The sequence below is a fragment of the Choloepus didactylus genome, chromosome 2 (genome assembly GCF_015220235.1).
Source record: "Choloepus didactylus isolate mChoDid1 chromosome 2, mChoDid1.pri, whole genome shotgun sequence".
Taxonomy (NCBI): domain Eukaryota; kingdom Metazoa; phylum Chordata; class Mammalia; order Pilosa; family Megalonychidae; genus Choloepus; species Choloepus didactylus.
In genome coordinates, this window is record NC_051308.1 from 157,095,367 (window position 1) to 157,115,997 (window position 20,631).

The window sequence follows — 20,631 nt, forward strand, 5'->3', positions numbered from 1 at the left end:
TGGTTCCTTCTGGAGGCTCTGAGGGAGAAGAAGTCCCGTGTCTCTCTCCTAGCTTCTGGTGGCTCCCGGCAATCCTTAGTGTCAATTCATGTGTTGCTGCATCACTGCAACTCTATGTCTTTACATGACTTCTGTGTCTGTGTTTCTGTGTCCTTTCCTTGTAAGGATATCAGTCATTGGATTTAGGGTCCATCTTAAATCCAGAATGATTTCTTCTTGGGATCCTTAACTAATCATATCTGCAAAGACCCTATTTCCAAATAAGGTCACATTCACAGGTACAAGGAGTTAGAATTTGCTCATAGTTTTTTGAGGGACATAATTCAACCAACTACACTCCTCATTGGGTTGTAGTGAAGGCTAAATAAATGAATGTGTGTAAAGCACTGTACATGACACTAACATGTCATAAGTAGTATTATTAACAGATAATAATAATAGCAAATAGCTAGGACAATGAAATCTAAATTTCCTAAAATTTCTCCTTTCTGTCCATAATTTCTTGAGTTCAATGTGTCTTAGAGAGAAAAAAGACTCTTAATTTGTCTGGATGTGTAACAGTGAAAGAGAAGACAAATGACTACTAAAGAAATTCAGAAGTTTATTTTTTAATTTGTAATTCTTTATCCTTTCAAGTTTTATTTAGAACTTTAACTATATTTAGTTCAATAAAAGGATAAAAGTAGTTGTAAAAGTCTAGCTCATGTTTCTCCACAGGGTTGAAGTTATATTGGGCTTATGTTACTGCTAATAACCACATCTCTACAATAAGGAAGACAGAAAAAATTAGAGGGGAATTCTGTCATGACTTGTATGCTCTCCTTTACCTATTTCAGACAGTAATAAACAGTTAGGTAGTCTTTTAATTTAACCCTCAATCTGCTGTAGCAAGAATAAGTTCATGCCATTTAGACACTCCTTTCTTGATTAACACTGCTGCTGTTTCAGAACAGAAACAAACAAAAAATATGGAGAATAGGGTGAAGAGAGATGGACACAGAGATGGGAGAAAGTATTTTACTTAATTTCCTCCTTAAAATATGTATATATTCAGGAGAAAATATTTCAGAGAATGAAGAACATTGTATTAAATGAAAATTATCTTTGTCCCAAGATTAAAAAGTATATTTTCAGTATTAACTGATATGAATGTATCTGTGGTAAAATTATTTAGGAGAGATGAAAATTTGAACCCTAAGGTTTCTTTTCAATAATGTACTTAGTAGTATGGCTATAATTTTGACTATTTATAATATTCACCAATAGAGTATTTTATGAACCCATATATGAGGAAGAAAAAAAACCTACATTTATCTTTCAAGCAACTAATTAGACCTCTTGGGTGCTTAATATAATCAGACTAAACATTAGTCTTTAATTCATATTTAATTAAAAAAATTTGAAAACTGTCCAAAATAATTAACACTGACCATGATTTTTTTTTAACTGCACATATTTATGGAGGGCATTGGATTTGTCATAAGTGTCCAAAATTGCTACTGTGTCTCAAGTGCATCAGGTAAAGCTTGTAGTGTATGATTCTCGTAGGCATTTAACATGCATTTCTAGAGTAATCAGTATTAACAGATATTCAAGTTTTATACCTTATAATCTTTTTAAAATATCATTCAAGACAATTGAATAAAAATTCATATTGCTTGCTTATGACAATAAATTTTGACAGCTAATAACAGGATTTATTTTCCTTTAGGGAATAAAGATTACCTTTAAATTAAGAGATTTAGGATATAAAGACAATTTTAGCAATGTTGCTTTTGTCAGGTATTGTTTTACAAGAGTAGCAAGCTATAATCATTGGCCTCTAAAGAAACTGTATAAAAGATCATCTTGTCACTTGCACAAGAATTCATCTATCCATTTCAAAGTGGGTTACTTGCAGTTTTGGAAAGTACAAATTAACACAATTTCAAGTTTAGGGAAGGTCTGATTGGAATGGGAAATCTAACACATTATGGGACTTTACCCAAACGTGTATTATGTACGTTATAAAAATTATTAGAAACAAAAGGTACTTTATGTAAGTTAAATGAGATGAAGCACATCAAATACCTGATAGAGTGATTGTACATAATTGACACTTAAGAAAATGTTGTTTCCCTTTTCTTGGAGGAGCGATTTATAAGGTAACTAGGTCAATGAGAAATCCAATTGTTACTAGAAATGCCCAAATTATTCTTTGTTAAATAAAACATTGGCTTTTATGAATGGGGTTATAATGGGAAATTACTACATCACTGGCAACTTGGATGGTGGAATTGTTGGACAACATAATCTTGAGCTAAGAATCTAATATCACCCTGAATTCCTTCAGTATTAGTAACTTCTCTACATAGAAAAATTACATGGTTAAGACTATAACAAGAATGTGCAAGCTGAGTTGATCTAGCACCTCTAACCTATTAATTTAAGGAGAAGTTGGGTTGAAAGTATTCCCAACAGTGTGCTCTGTGATATCCAGCAAAGAATTAATTCAGCCTGTCATGTCTCAGAGTATACTCCCAGAAAGTATTTAACAAACATAGAATGATTCCAGTGTTTTCTAACAGTCTATATGGTTTATCTATTTATGTGTAACAAATTACCCCCAAATTTAGTAGCTTAAAACAAATATATTTTTTAATTTCATGGTTTCTGTGAATTAGGATTTTAGGAGCACCTTAGCTGAGGTAGTTCTGGCTCAGGATTTCTCATGAGGCTGCAGTAAAAAAATTGCAGCTAGGACTGAAGTCATCTGAAGGCTTGAGTGCAGCTGAAGGATCCACTGCCAAGATGGGTCATTTACATTGCTGTTGGCAGGAAGCCTTTGCTCACTGCTGGCTACTGGCAGGAGACCTGGGTTCCTGACCTCCATGTGGGCCTCTCTGTAAGTCTGCTTGAGTGTCCTGATGACGTGGCAGTTGGCTTCTCCCAGTGTGTATGATACAGGAGACAGAGCAAAGAGGAAGCCACAAGGCTTTTTCTTATTTAGTCTTGGAAGTAATGCACTCCCACTTCTACTACATTCTATTCATTATGCAAGTCAGTCCTATTCAATGTGGGAGGGGGTTACACAAGGGCATGAATACAAGATGGAGATCATTGTGGGGGTGGAGGAGGCATCTTTGAGGTTAACTACCTCTGGCTTTCTCCTTCCAGTATATTTGAAGAAATTTAAAAGCTGTTACTACTCCTAAAGTCCTTTTAAGATGTTCTATTAATTCCCTTTTGAAAAATTTTAATTTGTACCTGATCTATAAAGGTTCTTTATTCTCCTTGATTGGCATGTTTTTGGAAACTGTCTCTTCTCTTTTAGCAATCATATATCTGATTCTGCCAGTCCTTTAAGTCTTTTTAAATTTTATATACCTTGTATTTAAAAAAAAATTTTTTAGCAACACATTTACCTGTAAAATAAACGTATTTGAGAAGCTAAATTTTCAAGTTCTGCTATGTATATGTTTTAATAAGTTTTCCTATCAGAGGATATTGATCATAAATTGAGATTCTTAAATTCATTTTCAAATATACCATCTTTCACTTGATTCATATTTTGGGTGGGAGTTATTATATTAGAATATTGAGAGAGTACTAGCTAATATTGTGTGTAATTATTGTAACCAATTGATATAAAGGATACATTAAGACTTAGGCTTTAATGCTGGGTTTTCTTAGAGGGAAAATACCTTAAGACAGTCCAAAAATATATTCACCTTACAGGAATATTTTAAAGTCTATTTTGTGAAAATATTCAAGACTGGCACAAAAACTAATCCATTTTACTTCATGCTACACTTAAACAATCAAATTAGTATTTATCATAAAGGACCAAAAGTGTAAGCTCATCTTGGTAGTTCTTATCTCTGTTCAGGAAAAATGAATGATCCCTTATGTGTTTGTCTTCCTCAATAGACTCTTAGTTATTGGAGTACAGGGGCTAGATCTTATTCATCTTTTCATTTGTGCCTAGCTCAGTGCTCAACATGTGATGGGCACCCAATAAATGTTAAATTAAAACAATAAGCTCACTTAATATTAGTAATGAGGCACTGAGAATAGTGCATACATGTTTTCTTTGAACAGAAGGAAAAAGACTCAGAGTGGTGAGAACCTAACCAAGGTAACACAGCTTGTAACTGGTAAATTAGATTCAAAATTGCATCTGTCTTACTCTTTCCCCTACTCCTGATTGCCTCTCCCCAGATAACTAGGCATTCTTTTATATTAATACCACATTAAGGAGGAGGGGTGGGGTGACCTATTTTAAAGCATCCTTAAATGTGTGAAAGAAGATACAACTACTTCCCTTTTTCCTATAGAATGAATATAGTATTTACAAGTATCTAGGAATGGTGACTTATTTATTCTTACTTGAGAATTGTGATGAAATCAGAATTTGAATTTTAGAGAATCTCAGTTGTGGCCCCTATATTTCATGAGGTGTGACAGATAGTTTGAAAAAGGGATATTTTGGTTGTATCTATTATAAGAAACATTATTTTAAGATTGTATCACAAAACCTTGGTTGAAACTTAATGTCATATTTCTTTTGAAATTTAAAAGATAAAGATGTCCAGACTATGAAAAGTATCTATTTTTATAATAGAATAAAAATAATTTTGGAAATTGGAGATATAATTTTTTGCTATCTTTCTTTATTATAAAAGTAATGCATGTTCATTGCAAGATTTTAGAAAATATCTAAACTTGGAATGATATCTTAATATTTTAAAAATAATTTGAATCAGGTTTCTTTTACGAAAAGTAGTCTTCCGGTACTAAAATAGGAATAACGACCCAATATGTCATAAAAATTGAAAAGATAATAGAGCCTTTATCTAGGTCCCCCAAAGAAAGATATTTCTAATTGTAGTAAAACTTTATATTTATTAGATTATAACAATCAACTATGTCTAGGGAATTTTTAGGATTCTTCCCAGCATTTAAAAATAAGGCTAAGAAATAAGATACATGAAAAAGTAAATAATCCATATTGTTTCAATTTAAAATAATTTTATTTAATGCCATATAATGTCCACAGCATCTGATGATCCTTACAAATGATGATATCTGATATTCTGTATGTAACTTAGGCTTTATCAAGTATTTTATAACTGTTTTATCTAGGGCTCCAAAGGAGATCCAGGATTTTCCCCAGGTCAAGCTGTTTCTGGAAAAAAGGTAACTATTTGTCCATGAGAAAATCATGGTAATATAGTTCAAACATTTTTTTTTCTTTTTTTTCTTTTTTTAATCTACATTTTACTTGACGTCAGACACAGAAGATATCAGAGAGCCACTGGATTTCAACGAAGGAAGAAATATTGTATCTTAATATTAACTAGTTTCACTGAGTGTCTGTTATGGTTCACCATTGTGCTACATGCCAATTAGGGGTGGGTAGGGTAAAAAAATAGAGCAGGATGTGGTCCTAACCATCAAAGACTTTGCTGTGCATAAGTATGCTCAAATAATACATAAATGCCGATGCTGATTTGCACCTTATTAGGATCGTTCTACATATTCTATCTTGTTTAAGTGCTGCAGAAACTCTGAGAGACAGCCATCATTAATGGGGTTTCTTGTTGAGAAAATAGGACTGGGAGGTTTTAAATGAGTCATCACAAGAATAGTGGGGAGTTAATGCTATATCCAAGTCTTCTCACTTCTAGTCTAGTATGCTTTTCATTTTATCAAAATGCTCTCAAACACACATCAATACACACATACATTTAGGTAAAAATGAGCTAATATCTTAAAGTAAATATAGCAACAAAATCTTTATTGGGAGGAGGGTGCTGTTTTCCAGTGAGGAAGAATATAAATGAAAAGTCTTTAGGGAGACATCTGGAAAGATATGTTTATACTAGCTCCTGATGAATATGATACAATTATAGAATGTTTTTGTTTATGTGGTACACATACATTCACAAACTTTAAAAAATACCTGAATAATTTGGTGGCTCCTGTGTTGAAAGCTGATCTTCTAATAGTCTTAGAGAAACTCCTGTAAATTAAAAAAAGTCACATATTAATGAATTCTACAGATATACTAACAAGTGAACTATCAAAATGTTTGAAATCTAGAATTTTAGGAATTTTATTGCTGTCATGGAACTGAGTTTACTGAGTTGAAATAATTTTAAAAAAGACTGAAAGTTTATTTCTAGAAATAAAATATCTTCACTGATCCCTTAATTATTGCAAGAGAAAAATTTCTGCAATCTGAGAATAAAATATAAATGCTATCTTTTAAATATGTAAATATAGGACATTTAATTTCTTATTTAAAATTAAGAAATTAGAGGCCCACTCTGTTTTGGTGACGGATTTAAATAAAACCCCCAGAGTAGACATTTACAATAATACAAAACGCTTGGTTTTATTTTTCCTTTTGGTATCTCTATACAAAATATAGGGTGGTTTAACAGGAGTTGAGGTTTGGAAGTATGTCAGTCTTTTTTTATTTTTTTTTTATTTACTCATATACTAATTCTAATTAATGTTGTATAGGAAAAATGTAGGAATATATAGGAGTTAATAACATGTTGTCAATGAGTTTTAAGTGAAATCCAGTTTTTAAAATTGAGAGATGTATTTCTAAAATGGTAAAATTTTAAAACAATCTCTGAGAAGTTTTATTTACATCAAATTGGGTCCAATTACAGTGAGGAAGCAGGAAATTCATTTCACACCTGCAATATGAATACAAATAAAACATGAACATTAAATTGGTTGGAGTGGAGGGAATTGGGAAAAAACTATTTTATCTTCAACTATTTATCCATTTTATAGTCCACAATGAAGCAATAAATAATACGAATGGGCTAGTCCTTTACCACCTAACAAACACCTATCATGGCATACACAAGTGTTTAAGCCCTTTTGGAACCTCACTGGCAAATGTAGATCGCTTTCAAATGGTGATAATTTTTCCTCTTCCCTAAAACAAGTGGGACATTACTATTATTACTCTCATTTTACAGATTGAGGAACTGTGAAGAAAGATTAAATAATTTACCCATGATTAGAGCTAGTGTAGGGGACCAGCTTTCAGTCTCCTGTTTCCTACTGAAGTTTTCTTTTCCCTCGATCAAGTAATAAATATAATACCATCCCATCACAAATGGAAGATATCTTAATGAAACTTTGGGCAGAAGCATTAAAATGAAAATATTAGAACAAATGGAAAGCACTCCATTGTTAATAATCAGAAACGTTTTTCTCTTCCGTTTAATTTCAATGTTAAAAAAAGTAGACAGCGCACGAAAAATTAAAAGAACATACAGTACTAAGGAGTTTATTTAGGATTATTACCTAAGTAGTTGCCGTCAAATACAACTTGGTTCTTTCACACACCGTTTATCTGTTGCAGTGGTAAAAGGGAATGGAAGGAAGGTAAAGAAAAAAGTAACTGTACTTGAGGAAACTGACTCAAAAAGATGTATGCTCCCGTCTCTTTTTTATATTTTTCTTTTCAAGTCACACAACTTCCTTTGTGTCATCTTTTTTTTTTAACTTCATTTTATTGAGATATATTCACATACCACGCAGTCATACAAAACAAATCGTACTTTCGATTGTTTACAGTACCATTACATAGTTGTACATTCATCACCTAAATCAATCCCTGACACCTTCATTAGCACACACACAAAAATAACAAGAATAATAATTAGAGTGAAAAAGAGCAATTGAAGTAAAAAAGAACACTGGGTACCTTTGTCTGTTTGTTTCCTTCCCCTATTTTTCTACTCATCCATCCATAAACTAGACAAAGTGGAGTGTGGTCCTTATGGCTTTCCCAATCCCATTGTCACCCCTCATAAGCTACATTTTTATACAACTGTCTTCGAGATTCATGGGTTCTGGGTTGTAGTTTGATAGTTTCAGGTATCCACCACCAGCTACCCCAATTCTTTAGAACCTAAAAAGGGTTGTCTAAAGTGTGCGTAAGAGTGCCCACCAGAGTGACCTCTCGGCTCCTTTTGGAATCTCTCTGCCACTGAAGCTTATTTCATTTCCTTTCACATCCCCCTTTTGGTCAAGAAGATGTTCTCCGTCCCACGATGCCGGGTCTACATTCCTCCCCGGGAGTCATATTCCACGTTGCCAGGGAGATTCACTCCCCTGGGTGTCTGATCCCACGTAGGGGGGAGGGCAGTGATTTCACCTTTCAAGTTGGCTTAGCCAGAGAGAGAGGGCCCCTTTGTGTCACCTTTAACAGCCACAGACACTCCTCCCTCCCCTACGATGGGCTTACAGCCCCATCAGGATAGAGGCTGACGTAAATACGTTCCTAATCCGCGAAGCCGGGTCTGTTTGAGCCAAATACACGGTCTCCCAATAAGTTTTCACCTGCAGTTACTACCCGGGGGTGGGTTCTGAGAGGAGCTGGCACTGCACCGCCCTGTGACACCAAGCTCTCGCTGTAAGCCGGGGGACACGAAGCACAGCCCCGGAAACGGAAATGCCCCTTCCCTGCGTCGCCAAGTGCACCTGGCGGGGCCAGGCAGCCCGACGGGACCTGCCTGCAAGGTTCCCCATCAGAGTCAGACCGGGCAGCTGGGCCTGTTGGAAAAGGCATAGGCCTGAGCCCTCCATGGCTGCCTCACAAAGTGCTTGTAAAATGTTTAAAGAAATTCCTTTAGCTTTTTAAAACAAGGTAGACTTTAGGCTGACTGGAATAAGGGAGGAAGGGCATTTCTAGAGGAAAGAACATCAGAGAAAAAGGATCGAGGGCTTGGAAGAAGACAAGTACGCGTCAGGTATTCATTGCGGGAAGGGATAGGTCTGGAAGTCCCAGCAAAGCTTTCGAAAGGTCTTAGAAACAAGGTGGAATTTGAGCAGAATTGTGAAGATCCAAAATGGATGCAGTAAGGTTTTCATGGTCAAGATGGAATCCTGCTTTAAGGAAACTAATTTTCAATTCTCTTTCATGACATTAAACCTCCATTTGTGTTTTGTTTATAGGGCGACCAAGGGTTGTCTGGATTAAGGGGGCCTCCTGGTATGCAAGGTAATAAGGTAAGATGTAGTTTTAACTTTTACATGATTGGATGCCATGTGGATCTGGGAGCTCTTCAACTAATACAACCACATTTTGCAGCTGAGCCCCCAAGCCAGTGTTTTAAATTCCTTTTCTCAGCAAAAGGAAGTTAGGATGTGCCCTAATCCAGGAAAGTGGTGCCCACAAAAGGCAGCATCTTATAAAAAATAAAAAACTCTTCAGTTTTGTGATGGACATAAAAGAAAGAAAGTCAGACAGAAGATAGTCAGAGTCACATACAGGATGTTGAAGAAAGGTGTTCTAATTTGCTAGACTGCCAAAAGCAGGTGTCGTAAAATGAGTTGGCTTTTAGTAATGGGAATTTATTAGCTTACAAGCTTACAGTTCTAAGGGCATGAAAGTGTCCAAATTAAGGCATCATCAGGATGATACTTTCTAAAAAACAGTTTCCAGTGATCCTGGACTCCTCTGTCACATGGCAAGGCACATGGGGACATATGATGGTCTCTCTTCTCTTCTGGGTTTTGTTGCTTTTGGCTTCGTCCTTCCATGGCTTTCTTTCTTTCTCTCTTTGTCTGAATTTCATTTTCTTACAAAGGACTCTAGTAAGAGGATTAAGATCCACCCTGAATGAGGTGAGTCACATCTTCACTTACAATCCTACTCACTAAAAGATCCTACTTACTATGGGTCCACACCCACAGGAATGGATTAACTTTAAAAAACATACTTTTCTGGTGTCCATACAGCTTCAAACCATCACAGAAGTATTTTCCCCTTTTGATTATATTAGGGCATAACCTACTTCTGAAACTTTGAAATTACTTTTAAATTTCTGTATACCCTAAGTGAGCTAATAACATAGGTAATAAACTTGTATTTTTAAAGGTGTTCTCATTTTATTAGGAAATAATAATCTTTGCCATTGTGTATGTACTAATGTGAGGCATGAAGCAGAGAGTAGAAGTGAGAATTGGGGATAACCAATAAAAACAGTATTCATAAAACCAGGTAGACCGGTTTCTGAGGTAGAATGGAGTACTAACATTAATAATTGTTATAATTATTTCATAGAATACATTATGCAGGTTTCTGGAATAACACAAGTGTTATTCCTTCTCTGTCTGGTCGTTTGTTTTCTTCCATACACTGACTTGTTGGTTTTCTGCAGGGGGTACAGGAAGCATAGAATTTCTTTCTAAGAAATTAAGGGTCTCAAGATATTGGAGGGCAGTATTTTACTTGGTACGGAGGCCTGTTAAATGAACTGTTATTGGTGTCTTAGTATGTCATACACTTTTCCTCTTGAGAGATTTGGGTCGGAGGTGGTATGTAGACTCTGGTTACTTGGTCCAAATGCCATCTGCCATTTTCTAGTTGTGTGACCTTGGACAGGTTGCTTAATCTTTGTAAATCTCCACTGCCTTATCTGTAAAATGTGAAGATAATACTACTCACTTCATAGGGAGTTGTTGAGAGGATGGAATGAGATAATCCATGTAATCCGTGCAATACAGTGCCAGGCAAATAGCAAGCCCTTAATAAATGTTAACCATCAGTATTTATCTGGTTTTGGAAAGGATCCTGACCTCTTGTTTTCCTTCATAACCTCTGATAAAGGGCTGAATTGTAAAATGATGAAAAAGCTTTTGATCTCATGAGAGTGTTTTCCCTCCCATACCCACACTATTATTCTTGTGGCCTTCAGACTAGTCTTTATTATCCTAGACAGTAGTTAGAAACTGATAACTCCCTTAAGATTGCCACTTGCTCCTGTGAAGACATGAAACTGCAGAGTGATCATTTTCAACAGAATTGGTCTTGATCTACAGTCAAGAATTGGTTTGTTTAATGCTCCTCAGTATATCTCTGAGGAAGCTGTACTGACATATAGCATTAATCACAGAAAACCTCATAAAATAAGGAAGTGATCTCAATTATTTTATTTAATATTAAATATATAGTTATTGCATCATAAACAGTGACACTGCATTTGGGAGAAAAACAAATTATTATTTTCTAAGCATTCCCTCAGATGTGTCATTGACTGTGGTTTGACAGTGGTTCAGAACAGTATTGAAGTATTTGAGATGGTTTTGTAGTATTTCTGAGAATGTTTTCCCCCTTTTCTGAGTGTGTCTATTAATGGAAACTACATACAGTTTTTAGAAAATCAAGTTATTGCCAGGAAGAGTACATACGGACTCAATCTAATCTAAACTAATGCTCCACCTAAGGAGGGCTTGGGACAATTTTCCATTACACTGTCTATGTTTATGTCTTACTTTAACCTGAGTATTCAGTAGAAACCCATTCAAAATGAGCTTGATAGCCTGATTCTGTGGTTCGCATGAAAGGGGAAAAGCTAAGAATGCTTACTGGGTAACATTTTCAAGTAAGTTATGCACCTTTTTAAATGGAATTAGCTAATATGGTTCATTTGTAGGCCCATCTAGGTACGTAGGTGGTTACTTCCTACAAGCAGGTGGTGCTGGGAGAACCTGGAATAACTGCTCATATTAGCTGTAAGGTAGAGACTCCTATTCCTTCATCTGTGGGTTTTTGCCCTTGGGTGCAAATGAATTCTTAAGACCAAGACAAGAAAAGTGTTTTATACTATACTATTTTGTAAGTAGGAAAACTGAGACAAGCCCAGAGAGGTTAAGAGAATTGTTCAAGGTCATTCAGAGGAGTTATGGCAGGATCAAGAGATAAAACAGTGATAATGAATGCACTTTGCTTTTAACTATTCTGTGCCTATTACGAGAGGTGAATAAGGTACTTGAGTTTTGAATATTATGAAGTTAATCACGTCTTTTTATCTGTTAAACTATTTTATGAATTATGATTATAATTATTGCTACTAATATTAAAAAGAGCTATATAATTTTGTACAATGTTCCGGTCTCTCTGTTAAGCACTAGCTCTTTTAATCTTCAGACCAGCCCTTTGAGACAGATATATGTTCAGGATTTCAAAAGTGAGATAATATAAGTATAAAAGGGTTAAATCGCTTTCTCAAGGCCATACAACTATTAACTGGCAGAGTAAAGACTCAGATCCAGGCCTGTTTTACACAAATGACTGTGCTCTTAATAACTTTGGTTACTGCTTTACTATTAATTAGTTAACTAAGTCAGTATTTTCTAGATATTGGTTATTTCAGTACTTCTATCTCAAACATGCACACAAGAGAAAGTAAAATTTATTTTTCGTGAAAGCCAAGGAAACAAATGTAGTTATGGATGATAGATAATAATGACTTCATTATTCTTTTTCTCTGGTAAGTATCTAGAAATATTGAAATTCTTTTAATATAAACCATACTCATATAATCTTTAAAGCTAAATTGGCTGCAAGAAAGTTGGAACACCCTGACAGCCCATGAAAAATATTGAGATATATAAACAGATGATTAATGTAAAAAAAATAATGTTGAGCTAGAAATATCAGAGCAAGAAAATAAGCAGCACTATTTTCTTCACTCTTCAATAGATTTTTTTTTTTATTTGCTTCTTTCTTTCTCCTTTTTAAAAAATGTCTTATATTTACCAGTATTAACATCTTTACCAAGCCATGTTCCCCAAATTACATTGCCTCAATTAGCCACCTTCATGTAACTCTTATTTTCCTGGTAACTGCACTATATTTTCACTTCCCACCAAGTGTCTAAATTTTTGCCAAAAAGCAGTTAAGTTTGATCCAGACCGCATACTGGGTTGGATGGAAGACAAGAGTCGTAATTCTGAGCTTGGAATCAAGATGGATTTTTAAATTGATTTTTAATATTGCAATAGTTGCTATATTAAATTTGGAAGCCTGCTATTTAAAATTGTAAGAACATTAAAAGTGAAATCAATTGAAGCAGTTTTTTTAGGAACAAGAGGATAAGCCAGATGGAAGCAGTTATGCACATCTTAGCATGAAGGTATAATTCAGAACAATTGTGAAATGTGATGCACACATTTTAAAACAGGTTTTCATGTATAATGTTTAGCACTATTTTTCTGATTATCAAAAAACACTAACTACTATGGGTTTAGTGATAATTATAAATCAGTGTGAATTCTTACTCAGCTTTCATCAAATTACTTCAATTATTTTTAAAAAAAATCATTCCATTACATAGGAGAGACGCAGTAAATATTTGTATAAAGTTGAAAAGGATAAAAGAACTGGAAGTATCTTTTTGAAGACAAGTGAAATGTATTGTGATTTATCAGTCACTCAAAAAGTATGCATTTTTTATAAACTAAAGCAAGAACAGTACTAAGGAGCTACAATACTGAATATCAATGAGAACAACAAATTAGGGTTGCCATGAAATTAGTGCCTGAAGAGAAAAATACAGAGTTCTCATATTCATATTTTCACCTGTTCATACTCCCTGTAAAAATCTGCAGAACTACATTTTACTTTGGGGTGATTCCTAATCCAAGTGCAGTACTGAAAATCTAGTACAACCACTGCTGCTTAGATAGAGGCTGTGCTGTCACCACTGTTACCATCTCTTCTGCAATCCTCTATTCCCACTAATGGTAGGGAAAGCAGAGAACAAGGCAACACAATACTGAAACTCCCCCAACAGGCAAGCCAATGGTTGCCAAAGTGGTGTAATTTGTGGGACTCTGAAAACTTCCCTGTGGCCAAAGATATTTCCCTTGGTCTAGCTGTAAATTTTCCTATTGGCATTCCTTAAGATACGTGTTCACTTCAGTTTTCTCCAACGTGTTCATCAGAAGGAAATAATTTGTTAGTTACTAGAGGTTTCTTTGTTATTCTCCCTATATGAGTATAGAAAATAGTGATTCAAATAATGTTTTTGAAAGATTACTATGTAAAGTAGTTTTTTAAAATAAAATGTCAAATCCTTAAGTTGAACTATGCCAAAGCTTGAATGTAAGCAGTTTTCCCAGGAACTTATTCCCTTTGCTTTTAAAACTTTGCAAACTAGTGTTTAAGTAGAAAATAAATGAGACATGTAGTCATTTGGGGGAAAAAAACAGGTCAATATAAAATGATGGTGCTAACCCCAGTATATTGTAGATATAGTAGTATCACAATAAAAAATAACAAACCAGTATTCTTTCTCTTATTTACCTTTTATTTCAATATTATTTAAGAGAATTGAGATACCATATTAAATTATTAGAATCAAAATCTGTTTTCTTCACAGCTAACTCTAAAATCTAAGTCTCTCCATAAATTCATTCACTCAACACATACATAATGAGCACCTACTATATACCAGGCGTTGTCCTAGGTTCATTGGGGTACTTCAATGAACAAAGCAGACAAGGAGCTTAAGCTCGATAAGAGGCCTACATACCATCTCTATCTCCCTAACCTACCCTCTCTCTTCTATTCTTCTTAACCCAGAGCCTCCGTCTTTGTTTCAGATGATAAGAGGAAATGTTCTTGAGGGCCCGAATCTGGGTTTTCTCTGTCTACATAGATCTTACTTGAATTCCTCCTATGTCTCCAAGCCTGAATTAACTCATGTATGCCTTTGTATTTCATTCAAAGCTAAATGAAGAAAAAAAGAGGATGTGGTGAAGAGGAATCCTAAATTACAAATTCATGTAATTACAGAATGCCAGAAATACTAGACAATTTAGCAATAATTTAATTCAGTGGCATCATTTTATAAGTGATAAAACTAGATCTAGGACTCAGTGTATTTGGTCTGTTCTTCATTATTATTAGCAACTTAAAAAAACAAAAAAGCAAAAACATTTTGTTTTACTTAGGGTCTTTTGATGGCAAAGGATGGAGACTCAGGCTATCTCAAGGAAAAGAGAGAGTTGTTCCAATTCCCTCTGCAGCAATACGAGAAACAGGGATCTCATGGAATTTAAGAATAGGTACTGTAATATAGCTTTTCCTCATGGAGAATCTCTCTTTTTGTGTAATCTGGCTTCTCCTCTGAAAAACAGCTTTTTTTTTTCTTAACACAGTTTCTGCTTACTCTTAATTCTTACTTATAATTTGGCTTTTTTGTAGTATCTTAATGTCCCTGCTCTTCCTCTTAACCTCTTTGTGAATCTTTCCAGCTTCTTTCCCCACTGCTACCTGATTTTTTCTTTATTTTATTTTTTTAACAATTAAACTCCAGATAAAAAAGAGTATTTGGTTGGCCCAGCCTGTCCTTATTTAGGAAAAACTCTTCATTCCATGTGACTTAGGCTAATAGCCAGAGTTTGTATTGTCCTCTTTAGATCAATTGCCAACTCTTGTGGCCGAGATAGGGTATGATGGTTTGTGAAGTAAAGATCAGGCTGCTTGGTGCTGCCTCCTTATCAGGGACTCTGGATGAGGAAAAGTTTCTTAAAAAGGAAGAGATGATGATTGACATGTCTAGTTCACCATTACAATGTGCTTCATGGAAAGTAAGTTAAAAAAGTTGGATCACTGTGTTCTGTTTTATCATAGGCTAGGGCAGAAAGAAATCCTGGTCAGAAAAACACATGGTAGCTGCAAAAAGGGAAGCAAGTAGCTAAACCCAAGGGTTCACAGAAATAAAAGTAAATAAGCAGTAAACAAACTTTTTTTAAGGAAAAGAAAATAGGCTTTTGGTAGAGATTCTCTCTAACATAGGTGTCTCCTACATGGCTCCTCATTCCTAACGTTCCCGATACTCCTGGAAAACTTCCAGTTCCCACCTAGAGTTACTGTCTCATCTCAAGGAGCCACCCCTGTCTTAGTGCTAGGGATATATTTTTTTAAATCTCCTATTATTAAAAAAGTGGGAAAAAAAGCCTTTAGCTTTGTGGTTATTTTATTTGTGGAATCTTGTGTAACCTATGGACAACTGAGTAGAATATGCAATTAGATTGATCTAAAAAATATGTAAAAATTCAGAAAAAAATGGAGTTAAAGTACTGGATATGTTAGACACTATTGGTAAATATGTAGCTTTGATAATCCCATGATATGAAATATAGTTCCTTTTGTTGATTTTTCTTGGTGGTCTGTAATTAATGAGTTGAAAATATTGATGAGAATGAGAATGGACTATATTTGAGTATAAGGAGATGATTATAGAAATCTAAAGTAAATACAAGAGCAAGTTACTCAACTCCTTGATAAATCTATCTCAAATCAATGTGATTCTGCCTTACTACCTGCCTGATTTTGCTCAATTCATTTCATTTCTCAGCACTCAATTTCCTCATCTGTAATAATGGGGACAACCCGTACTTCATAGTATTACCATAAAAATAAACTGAGCTAATATATTTGGAAGTGGCTGGCACAAGCCCTGGCACATAGTTGCTCAATGAAATTCGTTGGTTCCTTTCTTTTTTCCCTTTTTTCCCTCTTTCTTTCTCTTTTTCTCATGGGTGCTTTCCTGATAGCTTTCTAATAGCCTGTCACAAAGGAACCGATACCCTGAAGCCTTTTCTTGTTCCTTCTTGTTTTTCCCTTGAGGGAGCATGTTACTAATATATTGTGTAGGTAACACAAAAATCTTTGTCTCCAAACTTGTTCTCTTACTTTTTCTACTCTTCTCTGTGGTTCCCACTGAGACATTTCTACTTAAACATCTTACTGTTGTTTTAACACCTCAAAAGCTGTTGAAATCATTGCCTTATTTTGTAAATAGGTATCTCTTCCAATTTGCCCATTACCTAACCAGACATTTCCTTCTCTAATCCATAAATCCAAACTCACCTCTTCTGTAACCTTTCTATGATTATGCATTAATGACTCTTTTCTCTCCATTACTCTATATTTTGAAGGCCTAAAACCTGTCTTCAGTTCACAGTATTTTAATTTGAACTTTTTGATATTTGTAAATTATTGTTTATTTCAGATTTTTGAGTTATATTTTGCTTAAAATCTGAGCTACTTAAGAAAAAGAACTTAACTCTCTTTTATGTGCTCTAAAATCTTCTAATAAACAGGAGGTTGATTAGATTGTTGATTGTTGAATAAGCTCCAAATCTTCCTTTTTTTCTTTCTTCCTGTGCTTTATTTTAGTCTTCTTCATTTTGCTCCTAGAAGAAAATCTTTCTAGAAGAAAAAGGATATTGTCCTTTTACAACTTTGGATGTTAATGATAGCGATTAAGATTTGATTTTGGTTGTATTATTTGGAAAATATTTTTTATTACTAATTTCCTAGAGAACTTCCGAGAACGTCTTTTGATGAACCTGTGAGCAGCCTCTTTTATTTGTGTTAGCTCATTCATGGAATGCTACTACAATGATTTGGATTAGAGAAACTGCCTGCATATGGTCCAGTATCTCAGTAATTACAAACAGATTATGTCTGAGGGCATTTTGTCCCAGAATTATTGAACTAAAACCAACTTTTAAACAGCCATAGCATCACTGCTGCATATGAACATTTTGTAAAAGATGCTGTGTTTTATTTGTTCACTATTCAATACTATGCTATTTTAGTTGATAGAAAAATCTAAGCACTTAATTTAATTAAGAATTATTAACAATAATTATTTAATAAAAATTAAATTCTTTTTAAATAAGTAACATTAATGTAATATGAGATAAATTAATAAGAATTAAACTTGCACTGATGAAGAAAACAAAAGTTAGGGGTAAAAGTAACTCAAAACCTATGTTTAGTTATTTGGCTTATATGAGTTTACTTTTCATAGCATGTCTTCACCTTTTCCCTTGCAGGGTCTCAAAGGGTATCCAGGACTCCCAGGGCTCCGAGGTGAACAAGTAAGTATTTCAAGTGCTTCCTTTATAAGATATGTTTTCTCCAGTGAAAAAGATACACAGTAGGGAACTCCACTGAGAGATTATTTTTCCCACTTAACTATTTTGATTTGTCTCCAGTGATTTTTGCTGTGTACTATTTGCCTAGCATGTTCCAAACCAGCAGTTCTTAAACATCTGTGACCCATAGGCCTCTTTGAGTATTTCATAAATATTATGAACCAAGAAATATACATATTGATGTATGCACACATCTGATTTTTTGGGGTCCAATTTCAAGGGCCTTGTTGGTTCACCAAAGTTTATATGTAGCTATTATTTCCCTGACTCTTGCAATAGGAAATGCAAGTAAATTCTAGTAACTTTCCAAATTAGAATGGTATGTATGTTGTTGTCTATTATACACATACACACATATTTTATAGTCAGAATACTTTGGGTACTGTTTAGTTTTTGATAATCTTACTGTTTCTCTTTCCCTCAGAGCATAATACATCATTATATCATAAGAAAAAAAAAAGTTTTATCTTTTGCTTTCAAGATAGTGTGTAAAAGCCAGTGTGAATAAAGCAGTTAAAGCAGTGAGAAGGGGAGGAGATGAGAAACGGACTAATGGGATGGGTACCATTTGTATTAGTCAGGGTTCTTCAGAGAAACAGAACTTACAGGGGATATATATATCTGTAAATATTAAGAGATTTATTATAGGAATTGGCTCATGTTGTCACGGAGATTGGCAAGTCCAAATTCTGTAGGGCAGGCCACAAGTTGGACACTTGATGGAGGTGACTTTGAATTCCCCAGGAGAAGCCACAAGTTGGGAACTTTGATCAGGGTGATGAAGAATTCCTCCAGGAGAAGCTGGCTGTCTGAAGTAGAAATTCTTTTTTCTGACCACTGAAATCATCAGTTCTCCCCCTAAGGCCTTCAACTGATTGGATGAGACTTTTCTTATTCGGCAATCTCTTTTGTTGATTGTCGATGTAATCAGCCATAGATACAATCAACTGACTATGATTTAAATCCATGAAATACTCTCACAGTAACACTTAGGCCAGTGCTTGCTTGACCAAGTTGATACATGAAATTAACCATCACACCATTATTGGAGATTCATCAAAGAACCTCAGGAAACCCTAAAGGAAGCTCTAGGAGGAAAGGGATGGATGCTTCTTGTGGGAAAGATATAAATGAAGAAACGAAGCCAATTTTCTTTTTCATTCATGTTAAGTGAGATAGTGCACACTGTTCAGTCTCTGGGGCACAATTTTTCAAAATTACTGATTATCAGACCTGGTAAGCAAAGCAATATATGTATCTGTAACAGATGCAGTTTTGGTTTCCTGAAGATCTAATAAGTGCTGAAAAGCATTTGGCATTTATGTGAAGAAAATTAGAAGAGTGGGAGGGATTAGTTTGTGGGGGGAAAAGCCCTAGAATATGCCTTTGGCACAAATGTGTGGATTCCAGTGAAGAAAACTGAGATACTTCACAAGTAAGTGAAATGTTGAACATGTGTCAGTACTGACCAGCTCTCTTACAAATGCTCTATAACCTGATTTTATTTGCATATATGTTAATTGTTCTAAGCATGGTATAATTATTAGAAAAGTCTAAGATCAGTTTTAACAGTTGGAAAATATGTTTTGGAGTCAATTCTTGCTCTTAATTTTCTGTCTCCAGAAAAAGGGAGGCAAAGTTTGGGGTACAACCAAAATAATTTTGCATTTTAACTGTGAAAACATTGTGGACATTAAGAGAAGTGTAATGGATTTGCTGGTAGACACCCCTTTCTGGAAAATTTGCAAATATCTATAAATTGGTCAACACACATTTGGAGATGAAATTATATCATTGGTGCAAGATCTAGTAATAAGAAGTGTCATTTACTAAGAACTTGTCATTTGTCAAACTACTACTAAAACTACAAGTACTAGTAGTTTGCTTATTTATTAAATATTTTATATATGTTTACTAGTTTAATGCTTAACAACATAAGAGTTATTGCAGTTACCTCCACTTTTAAATGTCTTCCTACACATTGTCCTGTTTTCTCCTCACAGTAATCCCATATATAGTAGCAGTATTGGGATTCTAAATGAAGTCTGACTGATCAGAACATGTGCTTTTATGCTTAGAGTGAGGAGTGGGATTGGGATAGGCTTCCTATTCCTAATTTCTCAAAAGGCCAGTGATATAACTTTATGCTTCTGCTTCCCCATCCAATCTACAGATTTGAGTGAGCCAACTTTTTATAACCATTTTTAAGCGCACAGTGAATAGAATCTTAGTGTTTGTTTAGGGTTTCTTTTGAGTTTCTGTGGTTGTCACAGTGATTTTAGGGTGTGGTTGACTCAGAATATGTTTATGCCATATAAAGACCATGATGAAAGCTTACTTGTTTACTGTGTTTACTGCTATTCCAGTATAGCAGAAATTAAACATCAAGTGGAATTCTTTTGTGTCTTTCTCTGTGCTGCTGAAATGTGTTAGATCTCTACATGTTGCCTTAATATATTCTATGACTGTTTATTCAAAATCAGATTTCACTTAGGACCTCAATGGATTTGCTTTTTATTGAGGTTAATTAACCTATTTTGGCTAAGAAATGAATTGCAAAGGGATGGTGGTTGACGTTAGCTGGATAGATGATATCCTGTCTTTTAAATTTGTTTCACTCCTTTCTGTTGGCATATCCAAATACAAGGTATGTGAATGTCTGAATATAGACCTCTGTATTTTGGAATAGGATGGTGTTTGTCCTAGGCTTCTCAAACAAATACCTTGAAATGGATTGACTTAAACAATGGGAATTTATTAGTTTATGCTTTTGAGGCTAAAAGAAAGTCCAAATCAAGCTATCTTCAAAGCAATGCTTTCTCCCAGAGGACTGTGGAGTCCTTGGCTGGCTGCTGATGATTTTGGGGTTCCTAG

The 20,631-nt window shown here is 34.7% G+C and overlaps 1 protein-coding gene across 1 annotated transcript in view; it reads left to right on the plus strand.

The window, feature by feature from the left end:
- The window catches only part of COL24A1 (collagen type XXIV alpha 1 chain), a 466,350-nt gene that overhangs the window by 40,971 nt on the left and 404,748 nt on the right, over positions 1-20,631 (plus strand). The window contains 3 exon segments of the mRNA XM_037826738.1: positions 5,125-5,178; positions 8,971-9,024; positions 17,656-17,700. Coding sequence (XP_037682666.1) covers positions 5,125-5,178; positions 8,971-9,024; positions 17,656-17,700 — 153 coding nt within the window.